This window comes from Neovison vison, chromosome 8 (genome assembly GCF_020171115.1).
Source record: "Neovison vison isolate M4711 chromosome 8, ASM_NN_V1, whole genome shotgun sequence".
Classification (NCBI taxonomy): domain Eukaryota; kingdom Metazoa; phylum Chordata; class Mammalia; order Carnivora; family Mustelidae; genus Neogale; species Neogale vison.
Genome location: NC_058098.1, coordinates 29,429,926 through 29,445,271, shown reverse-complemented (window position 1 = coordinate 29,445,271; position 15,346 = coordinate 29,429,926). Strand labels below are relative to the sequence as shown.

Here is a 15,346-nt window from a genome sequence, read left to right as displayed (position 1 = left end):
TGCTCACAATATGATAAAGCACCATCTCTTGGCTCACAGGTCGCAGGTCGGCACTCATCTCGAATTCCAGTCGCCCTCGGCCGCTGGGGCTGTGGGCTAGCAGGTGCTGCAGCGCCCCGCGGGTGGCAATGCGAGGGGTCCGAGCTCAGCGGAGGGCAAGTGACAGTTTCTAGCAAAGTCACATGTACGTGGACCCTCTGACCCCGCCATCCCGCCCCTAGGATTCTAATCCAAAGATTGTCTGGCAAAACTCGGAGAACAGTTCTGGCGCCCCCGGAAGCGGCCAGCAACCTGAGCCGCCCGCGCAGGTCTCCCGCGGGGCCCAGGGAGCCGTGTCGCCCCCTTGCGGCGGGCCAAGGAACAAGTGGTTTACACGCACGTGATCTTGCGAATGTTCTCATCAAGGAAGTTATGGAGACTCTGAAGGCCACCTATGTGTGTTTAAGAAAAAAAAAAAACACCCACAAACTTTGAATTCAAAAATTTTTTTAATGGCTTTTGAAGAGGCATTTACATACACTTTTTTTAAAAAAAGATCTTATTTATTTATTTGTCAGAGAGAGCACAAGCAGGCAGAGTGGCAGAGAGAGAAACCGGCTCCCTGCTGAGCAGAGAGCCCGAGGCAGGACTGGATCCCAGGACCCTGGGACCATGACCTGAGCCGAAGGCAGATGCTTAACCCACGAGCCACCTAGGCCTCCCTCAAAAGATTTTTTTTTTTTTTTAAAGATTTTACTTATTTATTTGACAGAAAGAGATCACAAGTAGGTAGAGAGGCAGGCAGAGAGAGAGGGGGAAGCAGGCTCCCTGCTGAGCAGAGAGCTCCATGCAGCGCTTGATCACAGGACCCTGAGATGATGACCTGAGCCGAAGGCAGAGGCTTAACCCACTGAGCCACGCAGGCGCCCCCTCAAAAATTTTTTTTAAAGTTTCTAGTACTGAGTGCACTCTGGTGTGGGGGGCAGAGGGCATTCTGCTGAGTGCTTTATTTGTATGACCTCATTTAATCTTTGCAGCTCCTTTTGTTTTTGTTTTTTTTTTAAGTAAGCTCTCCAGCCAAGGCAGGGGGTGGGGGGGGGTCCTTGAACTCGCGACCCTGAGAACTAGGATCACATACTCTACAGACTGAGCCAGCACCACACCCCCAATCCTTAACTCCTGAAGGAGGAAACTGAGGCTCAGGTCCATGAAGACTGACTGACTCCAAGGCTACTCCTAACCCCTGCGATGCTCTACTGGTGGCAGGGGCTGCCAAAGAGCAGACTCAAGTCCCCTCTATAGGGGTGGCCTGGATGTCGTCACCGCACGGCCTCTAAGGATGCCTCCAGTGAACTGGCACCCCAGGCAGGGCACAGAGGCACCACCGCTAGCACTGGTCTGGTGGGGCCAAGCAACTCCTCGACCTACAGGAGCCTTTCTGCTCCGGCCCAAGTCTACCATGCAAACTAGAACCAGAGGCTCCCCAAAAAGTCTAATTATGGAATAACAACTCACGACCAAGCTACAGCACAGCTTTCGAACATTAAAGAATATTACACCTCTAAGCACAAAAATAAAAGCTGTTCCCTCCCCTACCCCCAACAAAGACTCAGCACAGTTCACTTCACGTAAGTGGAGAGATCTGGTTGAAATGTGAGTGGAAAAGTACCCGTCATATGTGGCTGCTAAGGGGGAGGATGTGGGAAGGAGCAAGGAGCCAGACAGGGAAGGAGCAGGTGCAGAGCGGCCCCAGAATGGTCTGTGGCAGGTTGCGGTCACTGCGGCGGGGGACTGTCCTTCCCGCCCACCCACCCCACCCCGGCACTGGGCTTGCCACCCTGCAGAGGGCAACCCCAGATGTGTGATGCGTGTGGCTTAGCGAGACGCTGTCTGAAAGAGAAACTGGAAGAGTGGGAAACAGTAACCCAGTGAGCCCTGCGTGGTCCTGGTGGGGTGGGAAGGCATGAAGGACAGACAGACTGGGGGACTGTCGCAGGAAGGTCAACACTGGGAAGAAGACAGGAGTAGGGAGGAAGGTGGGCAGTCTGATAGCCTCTAAACCAGTGTAGAGAACTGGGTTTGAAAAGAGAGTGGGTAGGGCACCCCCCGCCCTGCTGCCTCAGTCAGGGGTGGGGCAGGGGGAGCATCGGACTCTTGATCTTGGGGTTGTGGGTTCGAGCCACATGTTGGGTGTAGAGATTTCTTAAAAGAAAGAAAAGGAAAGAAAGAAAGGAAGGAAGGAAGAAAGAGAGGGAGAAAGAAGAGGTGGGTAGAGAATCAGGGTTGGGGGAGGCAGAGACAGGCTGGCCTCCCCTCCCATGGTTCCTGATACCCTCCCCTTGGGTCCAGGGCCCAGACATCAACTGTGACTCAGCTGATGAAATGCAACCCCATGGCTCATTAATTAGGAAGCCTGTAATTAGCCCGTCTCAGGAACCAGGATCCTCCAGAGAGAACCCCTCTCTCCTGCCTTCCTCTCCCTCCCACCCAAAGGATGAGATCAGGCTTGGGGGGATCTGGCCCCTGGGAACAAGGAGGGGCAGGGGATCATGAACACCAGAGGAAATGAGATGCTGGGGCACGCGTTTATGCATGAGATGGCGTTGTACATTGACCCTAGGTAATGAGATGACGGAAATGACAGTAGGCGCCTCCACCCAGAAGGTTTCTGGGGGCAGGCTGGGTATGGCTGGCTAGATCTGGCCGTGCTGGGTCTGTTTACCACCTGCAAAGCTGTGACCACTGCAGTTCAGTCTTAGGGCCAGGCGCTCCGGGGCAAAAGAAACAGATTCAGCAACCCAAATGCCATTTCACCCCAGGCTGTTACTCAGTAACACCTCCTAAACAGCCCCACTTCCTCCGTCTACCTCCCACGCCACCTCTCTGCAGCTGATCCATCTCATCCTTTCCCAGACTCCTTGGAAAAATCAATCTCAAACCTTAGTCTATGTCCTTACCTCCTGACTTCATGCCACTGTGACTATTTTATTTTTACTTCTTTTTTAAAAGTTTATTTATGTTTAAGTGATCTCTACTCCCAGGGTAGGACTCATACTCACAACTCTGAGATCAAGAGTTGTATGGCTTTCCAACTGAGCGGGCCAGATGCCTCACTTCTGGAACATTCTTAAAGCCCTTGTTTGCTAGACCACTCCTGAAGCATTCCAGGAGCTGGAATGTTCAAGAGGTCCAGCTGTCCCGAAGCCACCAAGCTGTGAAAAGCCACACAGAGAGGCCACAGGACGACAGGTGCTCTAGGCAGCAGTCTCAGGTGAGCTCAGCCTGTGGGTCATCCCTGCCCAGGTGCCCACGCAGGTGAGTGTAGAATTCTCCAGATGATTCTAGCCCCTAGCTGTTCACACTTTCCAGCAGAGGCCCCGATCACTGTGCAGCAGAGAAAACTGTCCTTGCTGTGCCCTGTTTGAACTCCTGACCTTCAGAATCTAGGATCATAAGATGGTGGTGGTTCCGTGTCGCCGCCTTTTGGAGAGGTTTGTTGCACAGTGGTAGTAACGGGAACAAGGACAAGATCCTAGACAGCTGCTGTGCAGAGAGCTGGGTGTGGGGGTGGAGGGAAGCCAGGAAGGCAAAGCCGGAGTCGTCCTCAGCACAGAGGGGGAGGGGAAGGCCCAAAGATGTTCCTCTGCTGAGCCCTCACATTGTGACCTGTGCATGTGCGCACCAGGGCTGGCCACTAGCTCAGGCATTTCCTCAAGAGCTCCCTCAGGGCCTGGGGACCCACTGAAGAAAAGAACACTGTCTGAAGGTTCAGAGAGCCAGGGAAACATGTGACTCAAGCATTCTTGGGGGTACAAGTCCACCTGGAGGTGGGGGAGGTCTGTTGTGCTGAGGATGGTGATGTGGGCATTAAAGACTGGACTCTGGTTCTGATTTCAGAAAATACCTCAGTGGATTTTTTGGGGGGTTAGCTCTACAGCACCCACTGATGCTTCATAATATCACCCTGGACTTCTCTCAAGCTTCAGTTTCTTTCTCCATCAGATACAGGCCAAGGGAGCTTTACGGAGATCCCTAAGGGGGTGGGCATAGGAGACCAGCTACGCCAAATAGACACGCCTCCCTGGAGCGTGACCCTGAGCGGAAGAAGAAAGCTGAAGGTGATCATCCTACAGGGGGTGTCGTTGCCGCAAGGCCCATTCGTTGCCCAGATGCCATGAATATGCCTACAGTTGACCCGTCTCCCAAGGCTGGCCCTCGGCCAACGGGAGCCACCTCACCAAGAAAATGCCTAGGCGATCTCCTCCCACCAGCCGCCTTGACCAACACCTCATGCCCAGATGTAGAACAGAAACCAGCCCCCTTGCCTCGAGGTAGGGCAATTCTGGTGTCACTCGCACTCAGAGCCCCTGTGGGATCAGGTCGAGCCTAGACTCCAGCTGACACAGCATTTTTGCCTGCCTTCCTCTCCTGCCCTGTCTGGCTTCCCTCACCCCCGGGGCCCCTCCTTCCTTCATAAGTCACGAGTACAAGAATCCCCATTGCAAGGGCTGCCGCTGGGGGATCCGACACATCCATTTCAGGAGACATTCCCGGCTTCGTGTTTCATGGTCCTCCAGAACCGCTCAGTTTCTGAGCCTGGGTCTCTAGCTTTTCCCCTAAATTATGAACTCTTTATTTCTTCTTTAAGATTTTATTTATTTCCTGCTTCCTCCTCTCTCTCTCTCTGCCTGCCTCTCTGCCTACTTGTGATCTCTCTCTATCAAATAAATAAATAAAATCTTTAAAAAAAAAAGATTTTATTTATTTAACTGAGAAAGACAGAGATAGCAACAGAGAACACAGAGAGAAGAGGGAGAAGCAGACTCCTCAGTGAGCAGGGAGCCTTACATGGGACTCGAACCCAGGACCCCAGGATCACAACCTGAGCTGAAGGCAGACGCTTAACTGACTGAGCCACCCAGGTGCCCCTAAATTATGAGCTATTAATAGCCTTCCAGCAAATTCCTTTTGTTCAAATTTTCCCAACCTTGTTACAGAACACAGAACCAGGAGTAGAGGGCTGGCAACAGACATTCAAGAACATAAGGGGAATGTAGGATTGTCCAGAAAGGGCCAGAAGATAGCGAAACTGACATTCACATTCTGGTTTGGACCCCCATGTTCTGTGGCATGTTGGGATGAAGTAGCTGAGCCCTTGGAGTTCTGTGTCTCCTGAGAGCAAGGTTCTGGCACATTCTGGTCTGCTGGCTCTGGATTTGAGGTGTTGAGGGCTTCAAGGGCCAGTAATGCCTAAAAGGCCTCCTCCGAGTGAGACAAGGGACTATGCCACCCCTAATGAGGACCCTGCGGGCTGTGGCCTGGAACACTCTACCTAACATTCCCATGACCATTTCTGGGGTGGGAGGGGGCCTCTTGTCTGGGTCTGTGCCCAGGTGAGACCCCCTGAAGTGTGCACACGTACCTGCATGGGGGAAGGGGGAAGCCTAGTGTGAGGTGCACGGAGAGATCCCAAGCCTGCAGCTTGGGGCGCCCACTTGCATGTGTGTCCCTCGGGATGTGGGACTGAACGAGGCTGCAGGGAGAGGCCAGCTACCTACAGACCCCTCTCTCCCACCCCCGCTGCCAGACTACGCTGTAGAACTCCGAAGAGCCCCAGATTCCCGATAGAACCCAGGCTTGTCATTTTTTAAAATATTTTATTTATTTATTTGACAGATCACAAGTAGGCAGAGAGGCAGGCAGAGAGAGAGAGGAGAAAGCAGGCTCCCCTCGGAGCAGAGAGCCCGATGTGGGGCTCAATCCCAGAACCCTGGGATCATTACCGGAGCTGAAGGGAGAGGCTTTAACCCACTGAGCCACCCAGGCACCTTTGGGCTTGTCATGTTGAACACGTATTTGTGAAGGTAAGAGGCTATAACATACTTCATTTAACATTTTGTTAGCTTGACCTAAAAACTTCTAAGTATTTGATCATATTTGACCGCAGGCCCCACAAAAGGGGGGGCTGAGACTTGAAAAAAACTAAAACAAAAGCAAAAAACCCCCCAGCTTTTTACTATGAAAAGTTCACACTGACACAAAAATCTGCGTTAGTAAAATCAACTCTGTGTGCCCCTCAGCCCTGAATCAGCACTCACCTCATGGCTAGTCTCATTTCTTCCACGCTTACGTTCGCCCATCTCGACCTTCTCAGATTATTTTGCAACAAGTTAGGGTGGCACCAGATGGACAAGTTGAGGACACGATGGTGGGAGCTCCTGGAGTCCTCTCTTCTCATCGAAACGGCAGATCGGAAGCTGGGTGAACCCAACAGAGCCTCGGAAGCTGGCAGGTGGCGAGCCCTCTTGGGGCTGCTCTGGAAGCTTGGGGCTAGTTGGGATCCTGTCCCCTCTCCTTGCCTGCTATGGCTCTTCAGGACAGTTGCTTAACCCCCAGGTGCCTCAGTTTCCTCACCAACAAAATGGTGATGGCCGTCATGTCATATCTCAAAACATAAGGTTTATAGTGTATGAGTCGAGAACTCACTATGAGTATGCAGGAAATGTTAGCTAATTCTAGATCATTCCATGTGCCATTTGGTGCAGAAGACAGGTCTAGGAAAATGAGGGATTTTACAGAATTGAATCCGGACACATCTCCAGGAGACCAGCTCCAAATATAGTCTTCCCCCCAGGAGTATATCAGCACAGCCCCGAGCTGCCTATGCCCCTCTCCATCTGGGAAACAGTCTTTTTCTTCTCTTCACTGTGGGAGGGAGGTACAGAATCTCTAGCAGAGATTCCTCTCAGAGGAATGGTGAGTGGAGTTTCCATCAATATCATTTTTTAAAATAATGAGTAGTGAGGAGTTTTAAAATCAAGATAACCCTAACATATGGACAACAATGTAAAGGAGGATGAGAATGAAGGAGTTACTGATTAAATATTCTAGGGAATTCATCTTGCTCGGGAGGACAAAAGGGAGATGGACAGCCTCAGGCATTGTTTAGGTCAACTACTAAAAGAATAGAAATAAAATTTAAAGATAAGCAATCTGGGGCACTTGGGTGGCCCAGTCAGTCAGGCATCCAACTTTTGATCTCAGCTTAGGTCTTGATCTCAGGGTCATGAGTTCAAGCCCTGCATTGGGCTCCATGCTGGGTGTGGAGCCTACTTAAAAAGAAATAATTAAGGTAGCCAATCTATTAGGGGGCCCCTGGCTGGCTTAGTCAGAAAGGCCTGCAACTCTTGATCTCGGGATTGTGAGTTCAAGCCCTATCCATTTTGGACATAGAGATTTTTCTTTTCAATCTCACAACCCTGAGATCACAGCCTAAGCCAACCGAAAGTCAGATGCCGAACCGACTGAACCGCCCAGGCAACCGGATTTAGAGATTACTTAAACATAAGATCTTTATTTTTTATTTTTTAAGATTTTTATTTATTTGACAGAGAGAAAGATCACAAGTAGGCAGAGAGGCAAGCAGAGAGTTGGGGGGGAGCAGGCTCCCTGCAGAGCAGAGAGCCTGAATGGGGCTTGATTCCAGGACCCTGAGATCATGACCTGAGCTGAAGGCAGAGGCTTAACCCACTGAGCCACCCAGGTGCTCCTCCAAGCATAAGATCTTAAAAAAAAAAAAAAAAAAAGTTAGCCAATCTTTTAGAAGACAAGAAAGAAAGGAAAAGAAGTGAGCAGATGTCATAATAAATAGAAAACAGAAGCGAAAGGTGTGCAAATGAGCCTGAGCAATCACCACGGATGTCAACAGATTAAGGCCCCCTTGTGAAACAAAACAAAACAAAACAGGAACACTCAGTAAAAAACCAAATCCCGCCATGTACTGTTGCAGCAGACATCACTAAAGCACAGAAGTGGGATGGGAAAGGAGAGGGAAAAGAAGGAGAATGTCTCAACAGTAATATGAGGCAAATAGAATTTAAAGCAAAAATACCATTAAGGATAAGGAGATTGTGTTTAATGATAACAGAAATAATCCATCGAGAACACACAGCAGCCGGAAACCTGTGTGCACCGAACAGCATATCCTCAACGCGGGAGAGGTGGACGAGCCAGGATTGCAGAGAGGTGTCGGCGGACCTGTCCTAGGGAGGACAGCTAGGCACACACTGTCTGGGAAGACAGAGAAGCTAGGAACCACTGGCATCACAATCTTGCTCACCCGACGGCTGCATCAATACAATTACTTTTCACGGATTTGTGTAACATTACCAGACGCTTAAGATAGTCCAACAGGACCGTCCGCTTTGCCACAATGCGTCGAGTCTCCACACATTCCAGATAATCAATGGAACACAGGCTACATTATCTGACTACAGAAACAGTAAAAATCAATGATAAAATAACGCATTTGCCATACTTATGGAAAATGAAAACAACAGCAAAACAAAACAAAACAAAAACGTGGCACACTTGGAAATAACTAGAAAGCAAAAGGACAAATCAGTGTGGACATCAGGAAATGTATAGAATCCAATGACAATAAGGGGGTTACAAATAAAAATTCATTTAACAAAGGAAGTTTTACAACCTTAAAATATATTGTCTAAAAAGAAGAACGGGTTGCCTGGGTGGCTCATTGGGTTAAGCCTCTACCTCTGGCTCAGGTCATGATCCCAGGGTTCTGGGATCGAGCTGTGCATCGGGTTTTCTGCTCAGCAGGGAGTCTGCTTCTCCCTCTCTCTCTGCCTGCCTCTCTGCCTACTTGTGATCTCTGTCTGTCAAATAAATAAAAAAGAAGAAGAAAAAGAAGAAGAAGGGTGCCTGGCTGGCTCAGTTGGTAAAGCTTGTGACCCTTGATCTCAGGGTTGTGATTTTGCACCCCACATTGGGTGTAGAGACTACTTGAATAGATAAAAAGTTAAAAAATAAAAAGGAGAAAGATGGAAAATGTATGAGCCAAGCACTCAACACAGTCCAAAAAGAAGTACAGAATTAACTCAAAGACAGAAGATAAAATGAAATTAATGAAGATAACAGCATAAATTAATGAAGCAAATCGGAGATTCAATAAGAGCAGAGGTTGGTTCTTGGAAAAATGGAATAAAAGGCACTAAGAGAAGACACCCTGCAGTCCTGGCTGGGAGAAGCATAATCTTGGGGGGTTGAGGGCACCGTGGACAGAGGTGACGTAAAAATGTTTGGGCATCATCTGGTGGGCAGTGGGGAGCCATGGAGGGTCCTGAAGTGAAACACGAGGAAAGCGGTGTGGTCAGTCTGGGCAGCTGGCGGACAGGAGCCTGGGCTCTGCAGGCGATCCAGCCAGAGCTGAGACCAGGTGTAGCCTGGGGAGGTGCAGGAATGGGGGACTGAGTGTTCCTCACCCAGTAGCTATTACTGCCTAGCTGTGTGACCCCGGACAAGAAAATGAGCTTCTCTGTGCCACAGGGTCCTCCCACTTGAAGCGATCTATAAGATCCTCCAAGTCCTCCCAGGCTGGGGCCTGCAGCAACCCCTGTTACTGGCCAGCAGCCAGTCCCTCCTGTGCCTCACTAAGAGAACCCCATTTAGAAGGGGCCTGCAGATACCGCAGCCCTGGAGTCAACCTTGGCTGATCTAACACACAGTCAGGTGCTCACCCAGCCTGGAGGAGCTTGGGAGAAGGGACCCTGGGCCAAGGTGAGGGTCCCCGAGAAGGGAAAGCCTCAGAGGAAGGAACCATTTTTTGGCTATAGCCTCACCATGAGGACAGATACCCAGACATGTGGAGGGTGCCCGAGGGAGTAAGGAAGCCCCGGGGAACACCCCTGAACCCTGAGTCACAGCCACAAGACCACCAACCTCTAGCTCTGAATCCTAGAAAATATTAATATCTTGGGAGTTTAGTCCCCACTGGCTATGAGGCAGAGGAGTGCCGGAGAATACAGACCCTGTGGCCCAGTTTCACTGGTTTTTACCTGAGCCTCCTTGGGCAAGCACCTCAACTTCTCTGTCCCTGATTCCTGTTTGCATGTGTCAATGAGACATATTTTCTCCTGGTGCAACTGGGTGGCTCAGTGAGCTAAATGCCTGCCTTCAGGTCAGGTCCTGATCTCGGGGTCCTGGGATCAAGCCCCGAATTAGGCTCCCTGCTCAGTGGGGAGTCTCCTTCTCCCTCTGCCTGCTGTCCACCCCCCGCTTGTGCGCTCTCCCTCTCTGTCAAATAAATAAATAAAATATTTTAAAAAATACTTTCTCCTTCTTAGGGTTTCATGCAGACTCAAGAAGGAAATGCGCGTGAACAGTTTGACCCAGGGGAAGTCCTTGCTGTTGTCTGTGAGTCAACATACTCCAGAACCTGTGTGCCCGGCTGTGCCCTTACCCCCACCACAGACACAGACAGACAGACACACACAGCCATACACAGACACACACGGAGACAGAAACACACAGACACAAACATACCAACACACGCACACAGACACACACACAGAGACTTGACTGGAAGAAAGTGAGCCACAGAAAGATCAAGAAAACTGCCTGAGTCAGGAGGTTTTGAGCAACAGAAGCCAGATTCTGACAGGCCTTTGGGCTCCAGTGTCCTCACAGTCCATAAAGGGATGTTCCTGAAAAGCCCGCTGTAAGGTCTTGAGTGTGGGTGGTCCCTCCCTGGGACTCTGAGCCCCTTACAGCACTTGCTGGGGAGAAGGCAGCCAGCACTTTCTTGGCTCCCCTTGAGAGGAGGCAAAGAGCCTGGGGCTGGGAGAGCCAGGGGCCGAACAGATCCTGACAGGAGTAGGGTGGCTAGCCCAGCTCCAAAGACCAGAGGGGCACTCCGGTGGCCAGGGAGAGGGAGCTTTAGTCCCTTCCTCCTACCAGCCCAGGGCTGTGAACCAAAGTCTGCTTTCTCAGGCTAGACTCATTCAGCTGTGGCTCCTTCAGCCCCCCAACACCAAACCTCCTGTGCCCCCATTTCTACTCCAGGCCTGAGACAGTACCTGCCCCAACTCCACAAACTAGGGTCCTTGTAGGGGTAGGAATTGGGGCAGATGCCTTTCCCCCATCTTTGAATCTTACTGGGTCTGAATCCTGCTCTGGGTGTGTGTGGGGTGGGGGATGGGAGTGTCTCCCCCCTACCCCATCAACCCTCCTGATGGGGTTCTGCACACCTGACTGTCCCCTGTCCCACGATTCCTGGGCAGGGGCCAACCCTGCTCCCTGCACCCCAGTTCTTCAGGCCCCCCTCACCACTCTCTCAGATGTCTGTGTCTGGGGACGGGCCGCTGACCCCCCCTAGCCTCTTCTGGGTAGCCAGAAAGCTTGGGGATGGTCTCTGCAGGACCTCCGCCCCCATTTGTCCTTCTCCCCAGGTGCAGAGAGCCAAGTCACCCTTGCAGCAGCTCCTGTCACACCGCAGCCGCGCTGCCAGTGACAGCCTGGAGGCCGGTACCCCTCCCCCGCAGGCCCCCCCTACAGACAGGTCCACGTGCGTCCCCAGACGTCTGAATCACTGCTGACGGCTTGGGACCTGGTGGTCGTGGGCTCCTGGGAAGTCACCGGGGAGGGGGGTTGGCGGCCACGTCGTCTCCGGGGGAACACCTGCAGACATAAATAGGCAGCCAGCGAAGGCCGTGCTGCACAGTCCGCGCAGTGATCCGCACACTGTGCCCACCTGCGCCAGGATGCCGGACGCCATGCTCCCTGCCTGCTTCCTGGGCCTGCTGGCCTTCACCTCCGCCTGCTACTTCCAGAACTGCCCTCGGGGCGGCAAGAGGGCCCTGTCTGACTTGGAGCTGAGACAGGTATGAGCCTGGCGCATCTCAGGAGTGCCTGGAAGGGACAGAGGCCCTGGGCTGGCCAGCATACCCTGCAGGGGCCTAAAAGGAGACAAGTTGTGGGAGAGGCAGGCTCTAGGGGAAGGGCTCAGCAGAAGAGAGGCTTGGCGTGGCTGGGCAAGGGTGGGTGACCAGACTGCCAGGCAGGCTAGGACAAGCTGGGGGACTTCTGGGACGCTATCCTTACCCAGGCAAGGGACGAAGGCACCGGTGTTTCCCCAGTAACTGGGCTTGGGGCTCATCAGGGAGAACTGGACAGTAAGGCCTCCTCTGTGTTCCTTGGAGCCTCGCGGCCACAACAGGCTGTGTCCTAGCCAGCATGGGAGGCCTCCCCCCTCCAGTCTTGACCCTCTCCTAGCCACAGCTCCCCTGGGCCCCACACAGAAGCTGGTCGTTGCTCTGAGCTCCTTGGGGTGAGGTTGCCACCTCCAGCAAGGAACTTCTGCTGGTAACCTAGCCCAGCTCTCCCCGACCCTGCATGTCCAGTCAATTCCCTTTTATGCCCTTTTCAGCAGAGCGGAGGGAAACCCGATCACCATGCTCAATCCCACCGAGACCAGAGGTGGCTCAATTCTGAGCTGTTGAACAGACTGGAGTGGGTGGTGGGCAGCCCCCCCAGACTACCCTTCCCTCTGCTTGGCACCTTTGGAAACCTGAGTCAGCGAGGTGCCCCATGCCCTTCCCTAGGGTCAGGCTTCTGCCACCCCAGTTAGCGCTGGGCGGTGAGCTCAGGTCCAGGCCCACTGAGGCCCACCAGCTGGTAGAGCCTAGATGGGAAACGGGAGGAGGGGCCTGGAAGTGTTGTGGGCGGGGCAGGTGCTAGAGATCAAGTTTGAGCGATGGGAGCAGGGGAGGAAGGTTGGAGTTAGGGGCAGGGTGGGCAGCTGAGAGAGGGGCACACACCAGTGATGGCCCCAGAGCTGAGAGGGAGGGTCTCTTCCGTGCAGCCCGGTGCGGAGGGCCCCCCCCCCTCAACGAAGAGGGAGGATGCTGAGGGCTGTCACTCAGAGCCGGTCCTCTGTCACCTGAAAACCCAGGGACTTTTGTGGACGTGAGCCCTTTCCCCCGACCCCGTGGACTCCCGGCCTAGCTGGGCCCTCAGTCACCTCCCCCCACCCCTGCCCTTCCCGTCAGTGTCTCCCCTGCGGCCCCGGGGGCAAAGGGCGCTGCTTCGGGCCCAGCATCTGCTGCGGCGACGAGCTGGGCTGCTTCGTGGGCACGGCCGAGGCGCTTCGCTGCCAGGAAGAGAACTACCTGCCATCGCCTTGCCAGTCCGGCCACCAGCCATGCGGGAGCGGGGGCCGCTGCGCCGCCGCCGGCATCTGCTGCAACGATGGTGCGCGCGACTGGGACAGCCCCGGGCTGGGCGGGGATCTGGGCAGGGGTGGCCCGTGGGGTTCCGGGCGGGCCTGGGCTATCTGGGTCCCGCCCGCCTCCCGCTCACCCTATGCCCACTCCCCACCGCAGAGAGCTGCGTGACCGACCCCGAGTGCCGGGAGGGCTCCGGCTTCCACCGCCGTGCCCGTGCCAGCGACCGAAGCAATGCGACCGAGCTGGACGGGCCGACCGGCGCCTTGCTGCTGCGGCTGGTGCAGCTGGCGGGGGCGCCCGAGCCCGCGGAGCCCGCCCGGCCCGGCGTCTACTGAGCCGCTCGCTCACACTTTCCCCTCTCCCGTCCCCCCCGCAACCTGGAGAAATAAACCTTTTAAAATGCACCCGCGAGTGTCTGTCTTGGTGTCCGGGGGTGAGGAGGGGGCGCATAGGAGACGGTGAGGCGCCGGCCCTTCTTCCTCCGCTGCCCCAGCCTCCGGGAAGCGATCTTGGCTTGGCTAATTGCTAGGGGCAAATAGGGATAGGGCGACCTGGGGAGCGGGGGCGGGCAGGGCTGGGGCTAAGAGCGACCCTGCAGGGGCTGGGTGGACCCCCCCAGCAGAGGGGTGGAAGGAAAGGTGAGGAGAGCGGAAGACATTGAACAAGACAGCAAGAGAAGACAGAGAAAGGATGGAGAGAGAGACGTTGAGAGCTTCTGAGGGAAGAGTGAGAAAGTTCGAAGGGGAACCGACGGGTGACCAGGGGTTCCTATCCCCATTTACATTCCCGGACACTGAGGCAGGGCTTCAGGGTCCCACCCAACTCCCCAGATTTCCAGTCTCCTATTTCATCCAGGGCTGTGCGTTGTGTTTGTGTATGTGTGTGTGTGTGTGTGTGTGTGTGAGAGAGAGAGAGAGAGAGAGAGAGTCTGGAGGCGGGAGGCAGCAAATCACCCCAGATCCAGCAGACCGAGGGCCAAGTACTATCCCTCCAGGAAGAAGTTAAGCACTCGCCAAATCTCCCCCTTCAGCCAGAGTGAAGACGGAGCCCAGTGAAACCCTAGCTACATGCCACCCCCCATCCACACAGCCACACAAACCACACACACTAACCCAAACACAGACCAGTGAACAACCAATAGAGGCATGCCTTGGGATACTTGACCTCAGCTATGGGTAGAGACCCTGAATGCACAATCAGAACCACAGACATACCCAGAGAAACACATACACAAACAGACTCACCATGGGCAGGGACACACACATACACACACACACACACTGTAGGACCTCCCACACTTTGACACATGCAGCTTCAGGACACACATCCACTGGCATTCGGCCAATGCTATTATTCTGTGTCCCTCTGTCCTTCTTTGTCCCCTCTATTCCTTTATCCTCTTTGTGCCTCACCCACCTCTCTTTCCCCGGTCCCCAGCTCCTTGGCCCTCTTTCATTTCCTTCCTTGTCCCATTCCACCCTCCCTTCCTCTTGCTCTGTTCCATCTGTTCTCTACATCCTGTCCTTGGGATTTCTGGCTCCAGGCGTTGGGGCAAAAAAAAAAAAAAAAAAAGGCTTCTTCTCCTCTGGAATCCTCCACTGACTTAGAGGCCAGGAGGGAGGGCAGGCAGAGAGAAGACCCTCTGAGCCCTGATCCACACCCTGCTTTAGGGCAGAGTGTCGTGACTCAGCCTCACCAGCTTCCTGGTGCTCAGCGGAAGTCAGGCTCTTACCTTGTTTTAGAGCTCTTCCATTTGCCATCACCCCTGACCTGGCTAAGTGCTCAGAGTGATTAAGTATAAACAGAGGGCAGGAGCCCTGTGGGCTTCTATCCCTGCCATAGACTCCTGCCTCTGCCCTGGTGTGGCCCATCAGAGCCAGTCCCCAGGTCTTTGTAGGACTGGGACAGGCCAGATCTCATAGGAACTTAGTAACCCTTCAGGACACAGGGAGGTAGACAGAGGCAGCTGGTTAAATAAAAATAGATCATATACCTAAAGGTAAAACCTGAAACTCTAAAGCATCCTGAAGAAACTATGAGAGAAATCATTAATGACCTTGACCTATGCAAAGTTTTCTTAGCTCTGACATCAAAAGGAGAATCCGTAATAGAAGAAATTTGAGGGGTGCCTGGGTGGCTCAGTCCTTAAGTGTCTCTGCCTTCAGCTCAGGGCATGATCCCAGGGTCCTGGGATCGAGCCCCACATCGGGCTATCTGCTCAGCGGGGAGCCTGCTTCCTCCTCTCTCTCTCTGTCTGCCTCTCTGCCTACTTGTGATCTCTGTCTGTCAAATAAATAAAAAAGAAGAAGGAGGAGTAGGAGGATGCCTGGCTGGCTCAATTGGTG

General features: G+C 53.4%; 1 protein-coding gene across 1 annotated transcript; it reads left to right on the top strand.

The window, feature by feature from the left end:
• The first annotated feature begins 11,537 nt into the window (after positions 1-11,537).
• LOC122915627 (vasopressin-neurophysin 2-copeptin) lies at positions 11,538-13,336 on the top strand. The gene is made up of 3 exons (XM_044262389.1): positions 11,538-11,657; positions 12,825-13,026; positions 13,158-13,336. The coding sequence occupies exons 1-3, from the start codon at positions 11,538-11,540 to the stop codon at positions 13,334-13,336; spliced, it is 501 nt and encodes a 166-aa protein (XP_044118324.1).
• The last annotated feature ends 2,010 nt before the right edge of the window (positions 13,337-15,346 follow it).